General features: G+C 42.6%; 1 protein-coding gene across 7 annotated transcripts in view; it reads left to right on the plus strand.

Moving 5' to 3' along the window:
• The window catches only part of mgat3b (beta-1,4-mannosyl-glycoprotein 4-beta-N-acetylglucosaminyltransferase b), a 54,972-nt gene that overhangs the window by 22,209 nt on the left and 9,822 nt on the right, over positions 1 to 22,941 (plus strand). For 3 of the 7 annotated variants that reach the window (XM_085276131.1, XM_085276132.1, XM_085276133.1), the window contains exon 2: positions 22,136 to 22,296. The exons of 3 other annotated variants lie outside the window; for them this stretch is intronic. In XM_085276131.1, coding sequence (XP_085132257.1) covers positions 22,136 to 22,296 — 161 coding nt within the window. Of the gene's footprint in view, positions 1 to 22,079; positions 22,297 to 22,941 lie in introns of all 7 variants that reach the window. One more of the 7 variants, XM_085276134.1, reaches the window with a different exon arrangement.

Genomic DNA, 22,941 nt, shown 5'->3' on the forward strand with positions numbered 1-22,941 from the left:
TCTTTTTGCTGTCGTTCTTTGATACTGTGAAGCACAATCTGTGGGTTTCTGACCCACACGGAAACAACAATATAAATTAGCTTGCAAAACATAAAGCTGCACATAGGTGGTAGAAATGGTCGTAAATAACTGCATGTATGCAATCGTGCTGTGCACAGTTCGCTTAAGAAAATATCTGCTTTTTCTGGTGTTGTACACATGCAACCTGCACGAGATGGATCTGAGCTGGGGTGAAACAGGTGGAAGCTTCCTCTTCAACAAAGGACCCACTACCTGTTTCCCAGCAACACTCACTTTCATGATGTCTTTGCTCTTTATCTGAATATCTAAAAAGAGGCTTCCCAGTACGGAATACCTGAAACACAAAAAGTAGGAATAACAGCAGCCGTTCACATCTCTGACATCAACCATAACATCTCAACGAAGCTCACTCAACTTCTTGCAGAGGCTTTTGCTAACAAGCATTGATTCTTAGTTTCAAGATTACCGCAGTCATTAGCAGATGCTTACTGAGCTGTTTATTCCACTGAGGCTCTGCTATGAAGGATCTTGCTCTGTGGTCGCCTGGGTCAAGCCAACCCGCTCGACTTAATCACACCAGAAACATACAAGCTTGTTTCTTTTTTTTGATAAGTATTGCTCGTGACCTGTGAGGACGTTTGGCATATTAAATTGAGAAGCGCAGTTGTTCTCCGATCACAGGGCCGCGCGTCTGATCAGAAACTTGTTGTGACACATGTATTCAAAATTTCCTTTCTCGTCTTATTTCCTGTCACAAGCTGCTTCCCCTTTTTTGTTTGTCCTTTTCCCTGACTGAGGTACAGCTTGTGCTGACTCTGCAGGTCGTCATTATCAAGCTGCCATCACTGTTTTTTGTCAGTGAAGGATTGTATTTTTCATTAATCAGCAAATGATTTCTTGCATCTGCACTTGGCTGTTGAGCTCTTTAATACGCACTCATGCTTTCAGATTACCTCCGAATGTGTCTTAGCATTGTCTTGCTGAAGTAAGAAAGCACTTCCCCGACGAACATTTCCCAATAATAGGATATGTTGGATTAAAAGCTGGAGTGATCATCGCACAACTTTCGCTCCCCAACTCCTGTTCCGCAGTAATACATCTCTTACATTAAAACGTGCATGTACTCTTCTGTTTGAATAATGGTCCTTTGACTGATATATTTGGAAGCTAACATTGACTGATATTAGCTATTTGCTATCAGTATTGGCAAAAAATATCACGTGGGAGAAACGCCTTTCAGCCTGGTCGTGGTGTTGATGATGTTTGCCTACCAGAGGAAACTCTACTCTCCTTCTTGTTGGCAACACATTTAGAAAGCTGAATGTCAACCTCAGTCTGAAGCTTTCGGTCAATCGGACTCGAGTTTTAAGCATAAAATAAAAGATTGTACTGAGATGCCTTATGACAGAGGATGTATTTAAAACATACTTTTAAACCGTTCTGGCTATTGCTGCTTATCTATGAGCAATTTGACTTGATGAGAAACAGGAACTGTGTGTGTTTGTGTATTCAAAGTGATGTGTGTTACATTTGAATGTCCATAATTTGCTCTTAAAGACTCATTGACTGGGCATGAAGTTGGAGGAAAGCCCCGACTGTTATGTACCCCTCACTGTTTCAGGCACATAATGCTGCATTTATCCAAAAAGAGAGAGGCTGGCTGTGTGTATAAACGATCCAGTTTATCTATCGGAGTGTGTGTGTGTGTGTGTGTGTGTGTGTGTGTGTGTGTGTGTGTGTGTGTGTGTGTGTGTGTGTGTGTGTTCAGACCGAATTGCAATTCAACCAGATGGACTGTCTCGCCATTGTCAGCTTAATTCAAGAATTTGTTGTCGCGTTGTCAGTTCAAAACTTTCTTTGTGCCTTAACGGGAAACTTCATTTGCAGCGAATCAATGAACACAATGCACACTCACTCAATAACATATACATGAATGCGACACATTAAAATGAACAATGGAGGTGGGTTGACCTTCGTCAAAGCGAGAGTTGCTATATGCAGAAAACTCATCATGTTAAGAATGCACTCATTTCACCCCACTGAATCACGTTTTGTCTCCTACATTGTCCCCCTCCTACTCGCGCTAATTAATCTCATTAAAGAAGTCCACCCACCCCTCTTACTTCACTCTTCACACATGAGTCCTTTCTGCCACGAACCTTTTTAAGGTTAAAGGAATGTTGTTTTCCTTCTTGGTTGCTGGGGAGCAGAAGCTTTTCCTTCTGCATTTAATACAGCTGGTTGATTGAAACAGAAGTGATCCAGGAAATGAACCTTATTCTTCTCCTCGTGCCAGAAAATGTAAAATGTAAGCAATGCAAAGGAGCAGGAAATTGAATGAGCAGTGAAGTGGAGGGCTGCTGGTGTGTTTCAGAGGTGAAACTTTGCAGCACACTGTTGTCAGCAAGCATAAGTCACAGGCTTTGGTTTGTGAACTGTTGTCAGCGTATAGAGTTCAGTGGGCTGCGAGTACGTCGACTAAAGAAGGTAATTCAACTTCTCTGATGGTTTTATTTGAATGATTTATCATACAGTGGGTTTCCAACTGGGGTAGCTGTAGAGGTTCTCATATCAGCGAGGCTATAGACTGGCTTTAACTCTAAGTGAGGCTCAGTTCATGAAACCTCCGGGCATAAATAGTCAGATGGGACGCAGATGGCAAACAAAAAAGAACTGGGAGCAACAAATGTTATTATTAAACTAAGAATAGAGTCAGAAGCAGGTGTTTGGTTTTGGGAACAGGTAGCTCGAGCTGATGGATGATTTAGAAATCGCAAATCCCAGAGGACGGTCATCCAGGGTTTAATCAGATTTGGCTGCTTATCCCAGCCCAGCAAATGTACTGAAAAATGATATCTGGTGATGTCACTATAGAAACATCCAGTCCATCCACGGAGAGAGCTGAGAGAAAAAATCTATTTTGTTCATGGTCACCCGTCGGAGAATGTTTCTTTTAAAGGTAAAGTTGGATATTGTACTTGTGGATATACGTAGAATAGTGTTTAATTACATAATTATATATGTTCCAACAAGCTGATACATAAAATTAGAAGTGGGTTTGGGGATTTTCGGAAGCCGCCATGTTCACCCACTGTGTTTCTATACAGTTGCTGGGAATGGCATCTCCCTTCTCACTAACTGCATTTTACATATGTGGCTAGAGACCACCCACACATGTAGTACGTCAATGTGGAGGAGAAAAGGAGTCATGGGTGTTCACGTGCTGTGGAGAGACATCGAAATTCATGCCTGAACCTCCAGTTTCAAGATATGAAAGATCAAGTTGAGGTTTTATCGTCCAATCGGCAAAGGGACGCTACTGGCTAACTGTATGCCAGCTATCGTTAGGCTCGAGCGTTCTAAAAATCAAACTTTCTGCTGAGCAAAACTACCAATTCTCAGTTTTCAGTTTCAGTGGCTTTTATGTATGCAAAACGGCACACATGCAACTATACAACAGCTCGATTTGCAGGAACTTGGACTTCATTTGTTTATCAGGCGTGAGCAGTGCATCTGTGCCTAAATATACTTCACGTGAGTTTTCTGCCGGTCAGTCGAGTATCTCTAATTTATGCTCTCAGCACTGCCTGCAGCATCTGTCCCAAAGCAGCTACGCCTTCACAGAAACTAGTCTGATGGTTACTTAAGAAAATGACCAAATTTCCAGTGTTATTTTTGTCTGCTTTAGTTGCCTGTGTGTGCGTAATTACATGTTCTCCCATCTTAGTAGGGGTAAGGCGCTAGCTGAGTGTCACATTCACCCACTGCCTGTATCATTAACAGGTTGTCTTGCAGAGTATAATGAGCTGCCAGTCACCTCTCCCTCCTTTCACTTTTCTCTCCAGAGGCAGGTGGAGAAGCCTGATGGACCGTTTGCTTATTTGCTTATTTTATTTTTTAAATTTGTCTCCCGTCACTCAGGGTTGTACCCAAGTGACATTCTGCGTCTATCAACGAGGGGCTATATTTACCTCAACAGAAAGGGTTTTCAGGACTTATCAGTGGCAGGTCATCACTTCTGGATTGTGGTGGCTTGTGGGCACAAATTGCACATGCTTGTTTTATTCTCTCTCAGTAATTTGGCATTAAAAATATAGCACCCAACGTGTGTTGCCAGGATTGGCTGGATATATCATTTGCCTATGTTCTTGCTTCTGCGTGCAATCTATGCAAAGCTGATGTTTTACGGTGGAGTTAGGAACCCAAAAACCCTCAAACAAAACATTTTTTATGTTGCTCCAGCAAACAGACGCACACTTACAATTCATGTCACAGTTTCACGAGATTAAAGCTTTCAATGTACAGTCACGAATAGCAAAATCTATTTTGTAGTTATTAATTAGCCTGTGCTCAAAAAAACAACCACAAAACAACAAAAACATTAAAGTTCTTGCGAGACCAGACTTACATGGGTTCGTGAAACTGTCGGTGCTCCAGCACAGGGAATGCTTGAGAGAAGTGAGTTTCATCTTCCCTCTTCTAATGCAATCACTCCATTAAAGCAGGAAAAAAGCAGAGAGAGAGTGAAATCATTTGCATTTCAAAATAAAATGTTCCACTTGCCTTCAATCAAGCAAAGCAAGGCAGAAGCCTTAAGTGGTTCATCAAACCCCTGACAGCCATCTGCTCCAGTTTGATTTTGTAGAATGAGCCAAAAAAGAAGCAGCAGCCAAGTAGATGTAGAGCTAGTGTTTGTTTTTAATCTGTGTATGTCCTTATATATGACAGGGCTTAGCTTTTTGTTAAGTATATATGTGCTTGTGGGAATGTTGCCATCTCTGCAATGATTCCCCCTCTCGAGTTCCTTACTAGTCAGCTTTTGGCTGCATCGCTGTTGTGACGTTATCCCAGAAGGATCTCATCCTCTGGTCAGACGTGTTCCAAACTCCACCTTCTTGGACTGCAGCAAACCTACAGCAGGTGGAGAAGTCATTCGTGGGCCGGAGAGCAGAACAAAGAGTTGGGGACAGTCCGCAGGGTAAGGGCACTGGAAAGGCGCTGGAAGGATCTAAATGTGTGGGAAACACTGAGAGTAGATGCTCATTCAACACTGTGATGTTTGAAGAATTTAGTTTCTCCAAATGAAGATGTCACAAACGGTGAAAGGGCGGAGACAAACTAGGGGAATTTTAAAAGGTCAGCACCGGTCTTTATGTGGACAATAGTTTAAAGAAGGAAAGCTGTGCCACCTCCATCTGCCGACAGAATAAAACTCGATTTCGTTGCCTAGGTGTGATGAGGCCCGAGTCACATGGCAAAATATTAGTTGACATATTTCGATAAAGATGTGTAAAACAAAGTTATTTCCCTTCGTCATGGCGCTCCGGAGTGCAAACTCGAACCAGGTGACCTGGCTGTTTCCACTGAGCTCATGCACAACAGCTGTATTCATACCTTCATGTTGTGACTTGACCAGGTTTTCAGTCTTCAATAAGTCATTTCCAGGTTCATGTAGAGGTCTAGAGTGAAAATGTAGCAGAAACTCTTTGTGAATTTGGAGCTAATCTGACACATCATCATGATCTGCTGCTACTTGGTTTCAAGCCGATGACTGAACCAGTCATAATTTCCTTCCTTGCAATATATTATTATCATTTGACTTTGTTTGCACATTACCTATTAATAAAATGTGTTCCAGGAGCACTCGCACCTTGGAGTTCATTGTTGTGTTGTCTGGTGATTTGTCAGGGTAACGATAATGAAAAATGTGCCATGTTGAGTTGATGTGCTGAATGGCTTCGCAGGGAGCTCTGAGGATTTAGCTGCTGATGTGTTAAGCTTTGCAAACCTTTTTTTTTCTCTCTTTTGCCCCGGCCGCCATGTTTATGTTTAAAGGCCTGAAACAGAGCTGAAAGAGGAAGACAGAGGTGGTAGAGGATGGAAGGAAGGAGAATGACAATGAGGTATCAGCTGGGGGAACTTTAAAAATGTTCATAGTAGTTGGTATTTGTGTGTGTGTGTGTGTGTGTGTGTGTGTGTGTGCGCGCGCTCTCATCTCTGGGAAGAGTAGCATGAGCGCTAGCAGGCGAAGGAGCACGGCACAAAAGCACATCCAGCTGACAAGAAGCTCAGGTTGCCTGACATTTTCCTCCCACACACACACACACACACACACACACACACACACACACCGTTCTGCCTCTACATTCCTGACCTTTCCAGTTGGTGCTTTTGGGCTGACGAAAGGGAAGAAGGGGTCGTCAGAGATAAGAGCACTTGAGATGCAAGTCGGTTTGCTCCTCTCTCCAGATGGTCAAGGTGGACGCTGGCAGGGAAACGTGAGCCAGATGTAGAGCTAAAAGGATTGAATGGATGCTTGTTCTCACGTCTGCTGCTACAAGAAAATTGGGGGAAAAAAGAGGCATCGAGAAAGAACATGTTTTTTTTTTGGGGTTTTTTTTAATATGATAGAACAACAGCACGACATGAGAAATATCAGTGGGTAAATAATGAAGCGCTCATATTCTAATCGGGTATTATCGTTGCAACACCAAAGTTTGCAAAAGTGATAACGTGAAAACAAGGTGACGTAGGAGCTTCATATTGATACCAGAGGCTCAACTATTAAAAATCTTGGACCAGGTCCAATCTCGGTGCTTGACCTCGAGATCAGAGTACGTTTTCTGAAAATCTTGTGAAAGTGATAACTAGAGAACCAGGTGCTGTGGGATTTTGAAATTGATACCATAGGTATGCCTACTTAGCAGGCTGAGGGGTAGCACTGGCAGTTCACCAGTAATTTTCAGGGCAGGTGACCAGCTCCTTACACACAGAGGTGCCATCCAGCAGAAGTATGTGCAAAACACTTAACTGTTGCTCTGGAGGGTTGGAGCCTGCGCACTTCTTATTCAGGTGAAATCAAATCACCAAAATCCGCTCAAAGAAGAAACTGATGCACCTCAGAGGCCTCGTCGTGGGCGACCGTGGCTCAGGGGGTTGGGAATCGCATCTGTAACCGGAAGGTCGCCGGTTCGATCCCTGGGCTCTGTCCTGGTCGTTGTGTCCCTGGGCAAGACACTTTACCCTACTTGCCTACTGGTGTTGGCCAGAGGGGCCGATGGCGCGATATGGCAGCCTCGCTTCTGTCAGTCTGCCCCAGGGCAGCTGTGGCTACACCTGTAGCTGCCTCCACCAGTGTGTGAATGTGAGAGTGAATGAATAGTGGTATTGTAAAGCACTTTGGGTGCCTTGAAAAGCGCTATATAAATCCAATCCATTATTATTATTGTCGAATGTGACGCTTCTATGGCAACACCGCTGGAGGCGGATCTGAGGTGTCATAAGTGTGGCTCTTGAGTTGCACCAGTGTCTTGCAAGGTCTTTTCTCTTGTTTCACAAGCTTTTCTCGTGGTTTGCTTTCTTTTCTTTTTCCCCTCTTTCCGTTTCCCAGCTCACAGAATGGCAACATATCAGCAGTATTTTGCAATTGTAAGTACAGTGGCAATAGGTGGGATGTCCATTGTCACTATTCACGAATCAGGAAGTTTCTGGAAGTGGAAATGGATCAAAGGTCAGTGCATTTTTTCAGAAATCTGCCCAACCTTTTAGAGCCACTGTTGAATCGGCATAATTAGGAACAGAGCACAGCGCTCGTGGTGCTGTTGGAAGTATCACAAAAGCCTCGAGCTAGTTCCCTGGCTGTTTTCTTTAAAACGATCCTTTTCATTCTTGGATGGTTCACAGAGAGGTTAAAGCGGGACTTTAATCCACAGGGCGGTCATGGATCAGGGAAAAGGCAGTGGAACTCTGTTTTAAGAACTCATATAACATATATGAGTTCTTAAAACAGAGTTCCACTGACATTTTTACTGTGGCGTAGTGCTTCTTCCAGACTCTGCTTCCCTGTGCGGTTCCTAAAATTAACTGCCTAAATGTCAAGCCTGAATATGAAAGAGGGTGTGGCGTTAAGAACGGTGTGTTGGCGAGATAACTGCAACGGACAAAGAGCCGAAGTCTCTTTTAACCAAATCGTGCTCGCTAGTGCAGGAAAGCGGTGTGGGGGTTTTCCTCCTGCCGCGATGATACGCGGTCAACTTTCCAAATACACACACGGAACCCAGAAGCTTTGAATTCCCACCGTGCACGGCGCACTTCCTGAACTGTGCCTGTCACAGATAAGTGAGCTGCGGCGTGCACACACAGGCCTTGTGGTTGCAGTTGGCACTGGTCTTGCTACAAGTCTGCACAATGCATCAACCTCCCACCCTTCATGTGCTCAGGCCTACGTTATAGATGTGCCAAATTGTGCCAAACTCAATCGGACACTTGCTCTCTCACATGTGCGACAGCAACTGCTGATCAATCTGTCACTCTGCTTGAAAACTGTGCCTCAGGCTGGAAAAAGAACCGTGGTAAGGGTGAGAGACAGGAAACAAAGGTTTTTTTCTTATTTTTACCCCGGGGTTGCACAAGGTGAGGCATCTGGTTATGGTATGAGTCAACAAATGGGTTAAGCTGGCAGGCTTACACTCTCTCATATGTATCGACAGTTTCATATAAATACGGGGGGATGACTGCACTTTAAAGCAATTTAAAGCTCGTGTCAACTTTTACAAGCAACTTTTTCAAAGCTGTGCATGACAAATGAAAAGCTTTCAAAGAAATCTGGGGGTTTTAATTACAGGTGCCCAGCCGAACAAGAGAAGGACATTTTTTATTATTATTATTATTATTATTATTATTATAATATAAGTCTCAAATGACCAACTGAGTGGAATCTGGGGGGAAAAATCCTGATGAGGATTTCATTTGGTTTTAAAATGTTGCCAGCTGTTCACCGCTGTGACAGAGCTGTGTCTGTGCAGCACTCTGACAACCATTAGCTGGAAAATTGCTCTGAATGTAAACAAGTCCAGATTTGCAGCTTTGTAGTGGCTCCAGCAACAGTTTAGTCACTGTTTGTGTGCAGAATTGTGCTTTATCCAGCAGTGAAGATGAGCCCGTATACGTCCAGTGTAGTGTTTAAAGTGACATTTAGACTTAAACTACAGTCCTTTTCTGCAAACTGCTAATATCAGAATCTATTTTACTAGGGCTGAACGATTATGGAAAATAATCTAATTGCGATTTTTTTTTGCCCCAATATTGCGATTGCGATGCGATATGCGATTATTTTTTAAGGTCTTTGTCTTCTGTATTATTAAACAAAGACAAGCAATACATCATATAGTATGGCCAATACTATATTACATTAATTTTAAACTGTTCTCTCCTGGAAGACAGACCTCTGTTATGATGACATGAGGTGATGCATGAATTGATGACTGACATTTTTATTTAACTTCTTCAATCACAACAGTATATTTGAACATACACAATAGTTTATTTTTAGCTTACAAACATCTGAGCATAAAGTGCTGACAAGGAACCCTGGTGTAAACATTAAAATGAAAGTCAGTACAATGTGCAGATTGCAGAAATATACATAAACAAAATCAGTGGCTTTACCACACTCAGTTTTTCGACATCTGTGAACTACTAGACAGTCATTCAATTAAAAAATAATATTAAATAAATAAAACTAATAAATAAAAAATACACACATCTTACTGATCTCTGCAGTCAGTAACATTACACATAAAGTGCAAACATAATAGCAATTGTATAAACACACACACAAACACGCCTTTAAAGTTTAAAGGCGTGAAACTGGACGGTCTAGCCTTCTGAATCAGAAGGCTAGTTCTGATTAGCGTCACCGCTGTCTCGGTGGAGTTTAATAAACTCGGCCGTCTGCTTCTTGCTATCTAAAATATAACCAGACACTGGTGTAAATTCTCGACTGTCTCATACTTCTGTTTAATAAGTTTTCTGTTTGACGTTTAGTCAGCTGTGTGAAAACCAAGGAGGAACCCACCCGGGGGATTAATAAAGTTTTATTTTATCTAATCTAATAACTTTAATCTCAGCCAAACCGATTTACTCACAAACAAACAAAACACTGAAAAAAGCCCAACAATAACATTTTTAGGTTGTCTAAGTGACTTATATATTACGTTTAACCCGAGCAGCGAAACTCCGCGGTGATCTGAAAATGATGTGCCGGGAGTTGTGCCGTTCTCGGCCGCATCAGTAATCCTCGAGCTCCCGGCTAGCTGTCGAGCTGGTGGGTAGCAGACGCCTCTGAAAACGTCGAAGCACTTTTGCAAATATGGGATATCTTGATAAACCGAGCAGATATTTGATGTTTACACAACTACTTTCTCGCCTGAAAATATGTTAAAAGTTTATTTTGTGACCCAGAAAGATTAGTATGAGTAATTTTAAAACTTAGTAGCGGCCGCCATTGCTGGAAACTGGAGTTTGGCTGGGCCGCGCTATGAATTCTGGGATATGGTAGTAATTTGGACAGCCTTATAATCGCAGCCTTTGCGGTTAGAAAATTGCACTTGATCATGTCGCGATATTATCGCAAATGCGATATATCGTTCAGCCCTATATTTTACACTCGTCTTAGTTGACTCATTTTTTCCGCTATTTGTTTCTCTCTCTGTATTTGACCATTTTATTGTTGTGCTTATATCACCGTGGAGATGGATGAGTTTATATTTTCAAAGCATCAACCTCCCACCCTTCATGTGCTCAGGCCTACGTTATAGATGTGGACAGTGCTAATAGCTAAAATATACTTTCACTATGCCGATGCTTAGGTTGGTCAGCCAAGTCGAGCAACATATTAATCACCTTTGAAACCACCTTTGATTATCTGCAGGATTTATGTTGCCAGCAAGGAATTTACTGGCAACATAGAAACAGTTTGGCATACAGACTTTACAGTAAAGTATTGCCAACTGTTGGTTTGCAGTATTATTCATTTCTTACTGTAAAGTGTGTATGTGTGGCTGTCACAGCACTTATTTATACATTAACTCCCTTTTTTCCTGGGGAGTGACAGTATTCTACTTACTCAACTTATTAGCAACTAGCTGATCTATGGATATTGGTGTGTGTGTGTGTGTGTGTGTGTGTGTGTGTGTGTGTGTGTGTGTGTATAATGGCTAATAAATGGAAAATTAAGGAAAAAAAACACCCTTGAGCCATGTTAGGCATACCGGCAAGAGTGTTTGGATCCCCACAAACACAAAAACAGCTGATTACAGAGCAATCAGAAAGAGGATAAACAAGGAAGCCTAACAAATGATGGCAAATCTGTTTATCTTCCTTGTCCCTAATTTTAAATAATCAGAGATTGCCACTGTATCAGTTTTTAAAGTCCTATATGTAACATTTCTGCCTGTGTGCTAATCCCTCACTTGTTGGCTTTTTAGTTGATGAAGGTTAGGAGGTGGCTGTGGGAGCAGATGCTCCTCCTGTTTATCCCAGACAAACTGAATCTCTTATATATGTACTTTATAACACAAGACAGAATCCACCAAAGCCCTTAAATGAAGAATTTGTGAGTCTGACAGGAAGTCACATCTCATCTATAACCCGTGTCACGCTGCACATCTCACCTTTTTTACACCCTCCTGCGTCCCCCCTTTTCAGGAAATGCTCACGAAGGTTTTAAGTACGCCTGAAGGCACGCGAAGGACCGGTACAGATGCCAAGTGCTCTTCTTTTTTTCTTCTTTTTTTTTTTTAAAGACTTTTTCACTGCTTGTGCTTTTGAACTGAGCCTGATAGAGCGTAAGGACTGATAGCAGCTTTCTACTTTTTCGTTTTCACACAGCTGACAGTGATCACCTGATCCTCTTTCATCTTTGTGGGCATCTCACTTCCTTTCCCCCCCCCCCCAAATCTCTTTCTTGCTCCATTTTTCTCATGCACCAGTCTACCTCACCGTCTGCTCCTCTGTCACTTGCTGTGTTTACACATATTTTAATAATTTGATTAGAACCAGCGGGGTAATATTGCAACTGTCAGATAAACCCCTTAAGAGTTATCTTACTCGCATTAAGGTTGTAATCGCAGAAGCAGAACTCGATTAACCCAGCTGGATTACTCAAATTCCTCTTGGCACCTATACAGCTTAGCGAGTTCCTTCTGTGGGGGAAAAAAAAAACTGTCATTGCTAACAGCGATGGGAAAGAAAAACAGTATTTTGCACGGTGGCAGAAAAACAGGCCTATTTTTAAGGCTGCGAGTGACTGCAGTTGTGTTAACATCTGGTGAGAGAAGCAGCAAAGAAATTACACCATGTTGGACTTTTTTGGTTTAGCTGTTTTATCATCCAGCTGCTGTGATATTATTTTTAAAAAATGCCTATTTTGAACGTGTATATCCACCTTAGCTAATGTATGTGCTCGCAAACGTGCCCACTGTTTCAACTGTGTCCCCCTCAAAACGAGTTCCTCGACCTGGCTCTCCTCCTCCCTGTGATCTAAATCACACATGACCTCTGGCTTTATTTTGTTCAGCTCTGCCGTTGCTTTCCTCCCCCACATCTCTTTCTCTGCTTCTCTCTCTTCCTTCCCTCGCTCACATCTGAAGCCGCATAGCGTCCTGCTGCACCACTTCTAGCGCTAATCTTCCTCTTTCCTCGCCCTCATGCTTTCGCTTCAAACTGCTTCCGTTTCTCCCTCTACGTGCTTCTTTTTTTTTCTTTATCTCATTCCTGTCCCTGATCAGGCTTTCTCAAACGAGCTGCTTTCGTTAGCCTCTGTCATGCAAGACAGGGGGGAAAAGTTTAATTGAGCAACGCCTGCCCCCCCCAAAATATTGGATGTTGATTTGGCTGCTTTTTAAACCGATGTGGCCTTTTTCAGTTATGCATAATGCAGCAGAACGCTCTCTGGGTCCATCGGGCCTGATTCTTTGCGTTCAGCTATTACCACCTGCCCCGTGGACTAATGCAAAGACCCATCAGGCTTAACTGGAGCTGAAATGGAGGCTTTCTAATGGGCTCCATCTTCCTGTTTCCATAATAACAATGTTAGCTGTGCAGACAATAGCAGCGTGTCAGTGAATTCTCCAGCCTTGTTGTTGTTGGGCTTTTTGGGTTTTTTTTTTTTTCTTTTCCTTTCTTTGGGTGTTGACCTACTTCAGTTAATCCCAGCTCTGTGCACACGCCTGCAATGTTAGGCTCAATTTACAAGTAAGCAATTTTAAAGGCTGCTGTCTTGACGCTTCGCTTTAAGATGGCGGGAAAAAGCTGAAGGCGTGTGGCGAGTAGGAGAGCGAGATGGTGATCGAGGAAAACCCGCTGGTTTTCTCCCACGATGGGACCTGTTGTGTTCTCCAAGTCGAGCCCGTGCACACACAGATCCACTTGCTCTCCAGCATCCGCCCCCCCAAACAATAATAATCACGTCGGTATTTCAGGCAGAAAGCCGAGCGACAGGCAATGGGTCTCAGACCAGGCTGCGTGGGGACGAGGGGGAGGAGGGGAAGGTGGGAAAAACCTGACAGGAGATTTGGTGTTTTAATTCTGTCTCGCCTATAATCACACGCCTTGGGGATAAGCCTTGCTGCAAGCCAGACATCTTTGTTTGTTGTCAAGCTGATTTGCGGAGCCCTGTCGTTATCGCACCGATATTATACAAAAACATTAGCGTGAGTCAGCTTAGCCCGCCCTGCAATCACGACGCGCGGCGGTAACGGGCCGGCAGCAGCCTAGATCTCGCAGTTGGCCTTTTAACCTCTAATAGAATGGAAGCGAGTGGGCGCGGATAACAAAAGACGGGGTGGATGCTGCAAGTGACTAAAGGGGTGAATCACTGCAGCGAGAACTGCGGTCGTTGGTGACGCCGCACAGTGAAGCACGGCGATGTGGGAGGTTAGAGGAAACTGAGAAGAAGTGACAGATTTAGCAAGTCGGAACTGGTGGGAACTAAGGTGATGGTAACGCCTAGAAATACAAAGTTTGTATAGTGAACCTTCTTCTCTGTGCGCCAAGCTGCTCAGACGCTTCAGTGACCTCTTCAGCCCGAGGTTCACACTCTCAATATTCCCCTCACTCCTTCAGCAGGTCATTGTTTTCCTGGGAGAAACCAAACTATTTATCTCCTTTTTAGTGCTTTGAAGCCAGCACTAGCTGTGGCATTGTGTTTGTAGGATTTTGCTTTTATCACAAAGAAAGGTCTAACCTGAAGGTCACAGTGACGTCTGATCTGCCTCCTCGTAAATGTGATATGTCGTCAGTACCTGAAGGGTACATGTAGCTGTCTGTTCTATTCTAATTCTGGATAGACGAACTGTAGAGCGAAATAAAAATAGATTTGATCTTCGAATAAGTTTTTGAAGAGGAAATTCTTTTGATGGACGATTTGTAAACTGCAGTTTTCAGATAACAGGACTTCGCAGGCACAGTCTGCCTGGCTAAAGACCGCCGACACAGTAACACGTGTCCTTGATCCAACACAGCTGATTTAAATGGCTAAATGACCTCCTCAACATGTCTTGAAGTTCTCCAGAGGCTGGTAATGAACTAATCATTTGATTCAGGTGTGTTGACCCAGGGTGCGATCTACAACCTGCAGGACGCCGGCCTTTGAGGCCTGGAGTGTCTCTAGGTCACCAATAGGCAGACTGCAGTCCGGATCTGAACCCAGATGCTGTTTGTTACATACTCAGATCTGTTAGTGGGCATTGATGGTCTGTTTGTGTTTTACTCTGAGCAACTTTTCTCATATTTACGGTAAGGTGAGGTTAATCTGCGCAGCCTTTTCCTGTCTTTACGATAGTCAGTGTATGTACACGGGAGTCGCACAGATCCGTCGTCTGTGTGATTCTGATGTTAAATTGTACTTGACAGCCATTAAACGTAACTTGAACACTGCTGATCTAAGCCGTATGAAGTACAGTTGTTACCACGGTCACGTCTGTTACTGAAAATAAATGGCCCCGTATTAAATCAGCGTTTCGCACAGCTTGACAGATTTTCTGACAGCATCTGAATCATTCCAGGCTACAGGAACATGTGACCTTTACAAGTGTGACCGGAGGAAGTGCGAGGAGGACAGAACGCCATTACAGTCAGAGCCACATCCTCGACAGGAATGAGACGTTTGTAGAAACGGAGCGAAAGAACCTTAAAAACAGAGGAAAATGTTTCGGCATGGCTGAGGGGCTCTACGAGATCACAACCTGTCTCTGTAAACCGCCGGGGTCGGATGGTCCTAGCTGAGAAATCCATTAAGAGAAAGCTGAAATGAATAGAAGGAAAGACGTGCGTGAGAAGAGACTGAATCAGCTGCGAGGGGGGAGAGTTCAGCCGAGCGATGCTTGATTGTCCCTGAGGTGGATTCACTGTGCACTTATTCCAGTTACAAACAGAAAAGAGGATCTACAAGTATACAGAAGTACAACACACATTAATAACACTGAAACAATATACAGTGCCATGTACTTCCTTAGATTAATAATAACAAATTTCTAGTGTAAACTTCCTCCAGTGGTTCAAAACAAAGGAAAGAGCGGTGCAGCGTGGGCTGTGGGGGGCGGGGGAAACACGGCTCTTCTGTTTCTGATGAGCTTTTACTGATGCGATCAACTGAAACCTTAGTTTTGTTTTTTTCAGTCTCCCACATGACAGATCTTTGTTACACATGACTGTATTTGAAGGATGGATGCAACTACCAGGTCCTAAAAGGGCCTTAACACGGAGTTCTTTTTAATGGCCAGCAGGGGGCAAACATCTGGTTTCCAAAAGGCAGCTGGTTGTATGGGAAACATCAACTTTGGCTACGCTTTTCCTGATGACTTTGTGATCTTGGTTGTCATGTTCAGGTTTGATTTAACAGACTTTGATGTTTATCACGTTCTGCCAAGGGGGTCGTGTTTCTGGTGGCGTTATTCTGTCTGTAAACATCATAGTTTTGAATGAATGTAGAGCGGAGTCGTGTTAACAATGCCTTCAAATTTAGCTTAGGTCTTCCATCAAGGTCTTCAAGGATCACTTGATGGTTTATTAGTCAGAAATTGACAAATGGCCTTAAAAATAAAGGCTTGTATATCATGTCACATTTGACCTCTGACGTCTTCACGTTTCTTACTGTTGTTTGTATTGACAACATATAGGAATATAAATAACTATGATTTTGTTACAACCATTTAAATATGTACAGCATAATATGTAAAATGTTCCTTTTTTTTTTTTTATACAAAATGAAAAAAATAACTTTGTTTATTCCCCCCCCTTTTTTTTTTTTTTTTTTTTTTTTTTTTTTTTTTTTTGGAGGAGCAAGTATTTGGGCAGAGAACGTCTCTCTGAAAGGAACCAATGAGTTATGTTATAGGAAATGTGGGATCCAGCGTTTTCAGATCTTGAACCATACAGTGGAGCCAAAATCGACTTGAATCCTTGTTTCAACTTTAAAGATAAGGAAGGGTTGCTGCATGAAAGGAGTGGAAATGTATCTATAACTTAATCGCGATTCATTCAGATTTAGCAGCCGCTTCCTTTTTTAAACAAATTGCGTTTCTTTGTTTTTTACACGTGTAGTTGAAAAGCAGGAGGCGGTTTTGTGCTGTTTCTCCTTCAGTAAAAATAGTTTTGTCCCAAACCTCTACTGTGGGGATGGCCACTGCAAAGATGCACAATCGACTGAGCTACCATAACCTCAGGGACACATGCTTTGTTATGATGAACTCAGATTATCCATAAATGTTGAGTCAGGAGCATTTTAGAAATATTCTAGGTAAAAGATGTCCTTTTACTTTGTGGGCAAAGTAATGCTCACTTTGATCTTAAGTGGTCCGGACCAGCCCTGAGATATCTTCATATAAGAAAAAGACATGCAGTCTCAACAGTATGTCTCAGATTTTTCCCATCTGTTAAATAAATGCTGCTGTATTAAAGGAAATAAATGTTTTGCATGACTGTTTGGGCTTAAATTGTAAGAAATAAATGTGTAAAATTACAGAAAAAGTAGTTCTGTTAGCTCCTTGCCGAGAGAGCGCTGTAATTATAAAACAGAACGTTTCTGTTCATTTGCAGAAAATGGTCTTTTTCATGTGTGGACACATTTGTTTAAAAAAGGTGAATAGATAAACAATTAAACAATAGAAAAGTTCCTGGTTTTTGTTTTTTTGGGGGGTTTTTGGTTGGTTTTTTTGTTTGTTTTTCCACTAAGATATAACTGTGGTGTAATATGAATGACTCTGGGTTAACGCTTTATCGCCAGGAAAAACTGCAAAACCGTTTTAAATACATAAAAAAAATAATCCAAAAATTGATGCCCTCCTTCACATTATTCAAATCTGTCCAGTGGGCCGGATTAGAGTCTTGGCGGGGCCGATTCTGGACCCCGAACCTTATGTTTGACACCCCTGCTCTAGATGGCTTTAAGGCTGAAGCAGGCAGGCCTTACCCAGTTCAACACATTCTCTGGATTCAGAAGGACTTCATTCAGTGAAACGCGCTGAGCTGCTGCTCACAGCTGTATGGCCTCCAGAGAGTTGGCGGTAGATGGGGAGAAATGGTGAGATGTACCGTAGAACACTCGTCTCCACCTTCATTACTGGAGGTAAACAGCAGAGGATCGAGAAAAAGACCTCACAGACCGCTACAGTGCTGAATTATAGATGAGATCGGAGGAATAGAGGCACTCTGCAGGCTTTTCCCATCCTCTCACCTCAATCCGTGCTCAGTCACGCACGCATGCACGTTCACGTCTGCTGCACCTGAAGCGGTAATTCTTATCACTCACCTATCAGGTCCCCTCAGAGGCAGCACGCATTCACACCGCAGCTCGCTTCCCAATATTCATGTCCACCTAAACCCCAGCTCCATCATAACATGCAGTCGGCACATGCACACAACCTTTCTGAGGCTCTCACTGGGCTTGCATTATTGAAATCCATTTAGCACTCTGGCTTTCTCCTGAAGTCTCGCTCACCAAAGCAGTGACCCGTGAGCCGAGAGGAGACGAGTGGGATTTCCTGATTCTGCTGCCAAAGAGACGAGCGAAGAGGGGCTGCATTTAGCTACCTGCCAGCGTGTGCCTATGTAGGAAGTTTGAACGAGGAACGAAGTATAATGTATGGCAATATGGGTGAAGCAGTTTCCAAATATTAACCATTTTTAACCACAAGTGTACAAAAGTGGCAAAATCACCCATACGGAAAAGAAATAGTAAAAACTTACATGATTTACTCATGAAAGTGGCCACTTTCGCATTACTTTCATATATTGTTTTAGGAAGTATCCAAAACATACAAGTTTCATTATATAATTTTTCAAGGGATCTTATATCTGTTTTCACACTTATATGCTTTTCATACAAGTTTCACACAAGACAGATACAAACTTTATAAGATTTATATATATCTTTCCCATATGGGTAAGTATGCTGAAAGTCATTTGTGGTGATCGAAACCTGTGTTAAGCTAACCAATGGGAGCTATTAAAAATAGTTTTTGGTTTCCATGACGCACATGGATGTTTTCAATACCACAGTCAACCTCAAAACTGATATGGACTCACATAGTGTGATGGTGACCAACTTCAGGTTTTACGACCTTGTGATAATCTCATGATTCAGTTTTATGATCCCACCTACCCTGAAATGACGCTCCGGATGGTTGTTAAGCCAGATGGTTTGTTACGCAGAACTATGATTCTTGGAAAATGGCAGGCAATTCCACAAAATGATGATCCATAAGTAACATCTTTGTCCATCGACCGTTAGCTCGGAGCAATTGAATCAAGCAAGAGATCGGGGTAGAGCGCTCTGCGTTTTGGTCCAGGATTCGTGTTTTATTTGTAAATGTAAGAGGAACTGGCAGAAAGCCACTTTGTCGGAGAGGTGACTCTACTGGCCAGCAGTCCCTCACTGGTCTAGACAACACTTTTTAAGCACAATCTGGAGCTGCAGGTGAGCTGTGTTCCAGAAGGGCTTCAGAGCTCATTTTTTTGGAGTCGCTGTGCAGAAAGTACAAAAACTGGCGTTTACAGCACGAGTACAACACGTACTATTATGCTTCATGTGTAGACTGAAATGGATCGAGTTAAGACAAGGGCATATCTGCACCATCAGATTACCTGCAGCGTGCATTTGAAACAACTTGTGCAAAGAGAAGTACTTTTCTCAGATTCTGCTCTTGCACATGAAAACTGTGCCTTTCATCTAAAATTAGAGACTCAAAGCAACGAAATGACTGAGCAACAGCTTCAGTCATTCCCCGTGCATCAAGTGAGTAAAGAAATGCAAAAGTATTGACTTAAACCTTGGACTTGCTCAGAATCCCTCTAGTGCAGGACACTTGTTTGCTAATGGAGGAGCTACCTGTACGATAGGCGCCTCAGCAGGCATTAAAAGCAGGATCAAGAGAAGCTGTGATCAGCGGTGCGCGGCGACAGATTTACTGCGATACTCTGGGAGTAAGAGTGAGGCCAATAAAACTTTATGGGTGCTGTTTCATTTTAAAACTCTTCCATTTAGGAAGAAGTCGCTGCCTGATGCTTGAAAATCCACATCATTACAAGTATTTTTACTATTCTGTTTCAGTTTTTCTGCCATTACTCCCACTGATAATGTGGTCACAAGACTTAAAACAGGACTGTCTTGATAGCTCGAGCATTCCTTATGTGAATCTGCTTGGTGTCAATTTCAGCATCTTGATAATCCCCCGTCCACCCACATGATACTGATGCACTATTTTGATACTGACAGCTCTTCAGCCAATAACTTTGTATTGCAAATATTGCCCAAGGACACAATTAAGAAGTTTGGCAATTCCAGTTCGGCGCAATTAGGTGTTTGTTTTTTGTGAGAAGCACGTCTGCGGCTGACAGTTGAAACCCTTAACTAAAGACCCTCTGATTGGGCTGTGCTTCTGATTGTTTGGTTGGGAGCTGGTCTCACTAACTGCTGCACCCAAGGTGCTTTGTTTTGTTTTGATGTCTCCCCAGAGAGCTTGTTAGGTGAGGCCAGCAGACTGCTCAGAGACTTAGTGTGGTGCTGAATAAGCTGAGAAATTCTTTGTTGTCCAGATGAGACAATGCGAGAGACTTTCCCATGTGGAAAAATATTTGTGTGCCTGTGCGTCTGTGTGTGTGATCAAAGATAAGAAAAGTGGATTTCGAGGCTGCACACACACACCGCAGAAAGCCTGTGAGCCTTTCGGAGAATCTGGATCTCATTTATCATTCGACCTATGAAATATTTTGCTGATGTGGTAACATTTTCATAGCCACTTGTCCATGTTTGTTCAGGGTTCACACAAGTCCAGCTCTTGATCTGTTTGAGTACGGAAACAATCATGTGTGTAAAACGGTCTTTAGTGTGTGATTCATGCAATTTTGTCATTGTTTTTAAGTGGCGATGGGAAGTGTAATGAGCAAGTCTAATGCAAGAATGAGGCGTCTAAACACTGTTTGGACGGGCGAGAATGTTAACAGTTGTTTGAATGGCTTAATTGATGTGCAGAACTGTGACAGAAGTCTTGAGCCAGCTCACATTTTTTTATAATTTGCTTCTAAGGAGTCAGACTTTGGGTTTTTGAAGGTCTTTCAAAGTGATTCCTAAAGAGCTATTAGCTTAAAAACTTGGCACAGTGTGCAGCATGTCCTTAAAAAAATAGAGGAAACTGGACGATGCACGAAGACTTCTAAAGCACAGTGGAGGCTCTGTCATGGTTTTTGGCTGCATTTCAGTCAGTGGTGTTGGGCATCTTTTCAAATTGATGGAATACAGATGCACCGTGCAATTCCATCGAGAAAGCATCTGTTTGGAAACGGCTTTTCAGTATGACGCTGCCAGTAGTGAAACACTCGGTGTCCCATTGTGTGTTTTTCTATCAATCATAGATTGGCCTCCCATGAGCTCAGCAGTTTAATTTCATGTTGACAAGAACAGAAGAAAGCTTTGAATGTCCTTCGAACAGCCTGCAGAACTATCCTGTTCTTGAAGAACACTTAAGGAAATGAAAAGAAAGCTGCCTAAGAGAGTTCAGACTGTTGAAGAATGAAGATGGTCATAACAAATATTTTCTCAGAGTATAAAGAAATGAGAGGTAGCTCTAGACTTGTGCACAATACTGCATTTTGAGAGGTATTTCAAATATTTACAAAGCCAGAATGCTCAGACAAAAGCGTCTACGGTAATGTTCAAACACAAACGGCACAAAGCGCCTCACTGATCCTCGCTTCGCGTACTACACAAAGGGTGCGTTTGTCATCGGGCAAAATAATTTTGTGTACTTGAATTCTCATAAATCAGACTGAGTAACACTGTTGATCTTTAGTTACACTATTGCACTGATGAAGTCTGTCCTCAGACATCCAGACGGGACTGTGTAAACACAGAGTTCTCCACAGAGCACTTCTGTGGGTCAGTGGGTGTCACAGGACTTGTTTTGTTTCTTTTACTTTTTTGCCATAGTGACACGCATACTACGTATAATTAAGATTAGTTTACAGGGGGAATTCCTCCTCCTCCTCCCAGCACACAGACCTCATATCTGCAACTGTTTATCGCTTGGCTTTCAAGCAGCACAAACTAAATGTTTGTGCTGCTTTCGTCAGCCGGCAGTTTGGGTTTTTCTAAACCTTTTAGGTTTTACTCTTAAAAACATCCCACAGAGCTCCATTAAAGAGAGAAAATTAGAGATTCCAAAAGTTAAATTTTACAAAGTGTGAAATTTACACAGGCGGTGTTACAGGGAGGAGCTACGTTCTCTCCACCTTCACTGTTATCAGATTGTCGTCTGATAAATGTTTTGGCTGAAGTTTCCCTTTTCCTTCACTTCAGCACGTTCTGGTTGCAGTGAATTCTCCCCAGTTTTCCCAGTGAGCAGTGTTTTCCCACTCACGCCTTAAAGACATTCAGACAAGTTTAGCTGAAGCATGTGACTTTTTCTCTTCTTGGCTTTGTTTTTATGCTTTTTTTTTCTTTGTCTTAACTTCAGCATTTTTTTCTGTTGCTGGAAGCGTCTTACATTGACAGATATAACCTCTTTAACTAGTCACGAGTGTTATGGTGACCCGCAATAAGATATTTTAATAATATAAGAAATTTACATATATATTAATGAATTGCTTTTATAATATTTAAACCCTCTTATCTTGAGGCACCACTGACTATTTAAAAAATATATATTTTTCTGGTTTGTGGTAAACACAAACCAGAAAGATTATTTTTCAGGTCATTAAAAGTAGAATTACATGTGTTACAGGTGGACAGACTCTGTGCCCTGTAAGCTTCAACCTTTTGCATTGCACTATCTGACAGGCGGCACCTCCGGGGCAAGGAAGGTTGCAACAGCAGACTGACAGCGAGCGCTGGCATGAGCACACTGGAATAAGTTCTGCACTGATGTCTTGGCTTAGAGGTACCAGGGCATCCACGAATCTGCACAAAATCCCGGCACGATGCGGGCGGTTGCTGTGTTTGTAAGTGCTTTTGTATATGGTGGTGGGCTGTGCAAACTGGTGATGGGCTAAATCAGTACAAACGTTCTTTCTGTGATTTCTCTGTGAAATGAAATGTAAAATAAAATATCCCTAAAAGCAGAGATGTGAGCTCTTAAATGAAGGTAGCTGTTAGTCTCTTAGTGAATTAACCTCTCTTCATAGCTCTGATCCAGTGATGTTGCTAGAATCGTACAGTATGGTTGTGCTCGCTCTGTTTGTTAAAATGAAACCTCGTCAGATTAGTGGAAAGGAGTGCCTGTTGATGTCAGCTCTGTGTTATACGTCTTGTCCTGTTGCAGCACCTTCTTCTCAGACAATGAAAGCCACAGCAGCAGGATGTGAAATCCTCACACTCACTCCTCATCCACACACACTGAAAAGCTCAGATAATGGTGCAAAACCATTTTTCTTGTTTTCACTAATACTGCCTGAAGCTCTGGCTTCAGTGCTCCAAACACTTCAGACAGCTTTTGTTTTTCTCTAATGTTTGGGCTTGGTCTGCACACCCCACCCACCGACCTGCCCTTTATATCTTTTGTCTGCGAAGAGCAGCCGGGCTTGCAAAGCGGCCTAAAAGGAAGGTAAAATGGCTCGTGTCAGACGGTGGATAAAAGTAAGAGGAGT

Source organism: Mchenga conophoros, linkage group LG6 (genome assembly GCF_057382185.1).
Source record: "Mchenga conophoros isolate Kocher_MC1m ecotype Shallow Benthic linkage group LG6, M_conophoros_male_GT1.1, whole genome shotgun sequence".
Taxonomy (NCBI): Eukaryota; Metazoa; Chordata; class Actinopteri; order Cichliformes; family Cichlidae; genus Mchenga; species Mchenga conophoros.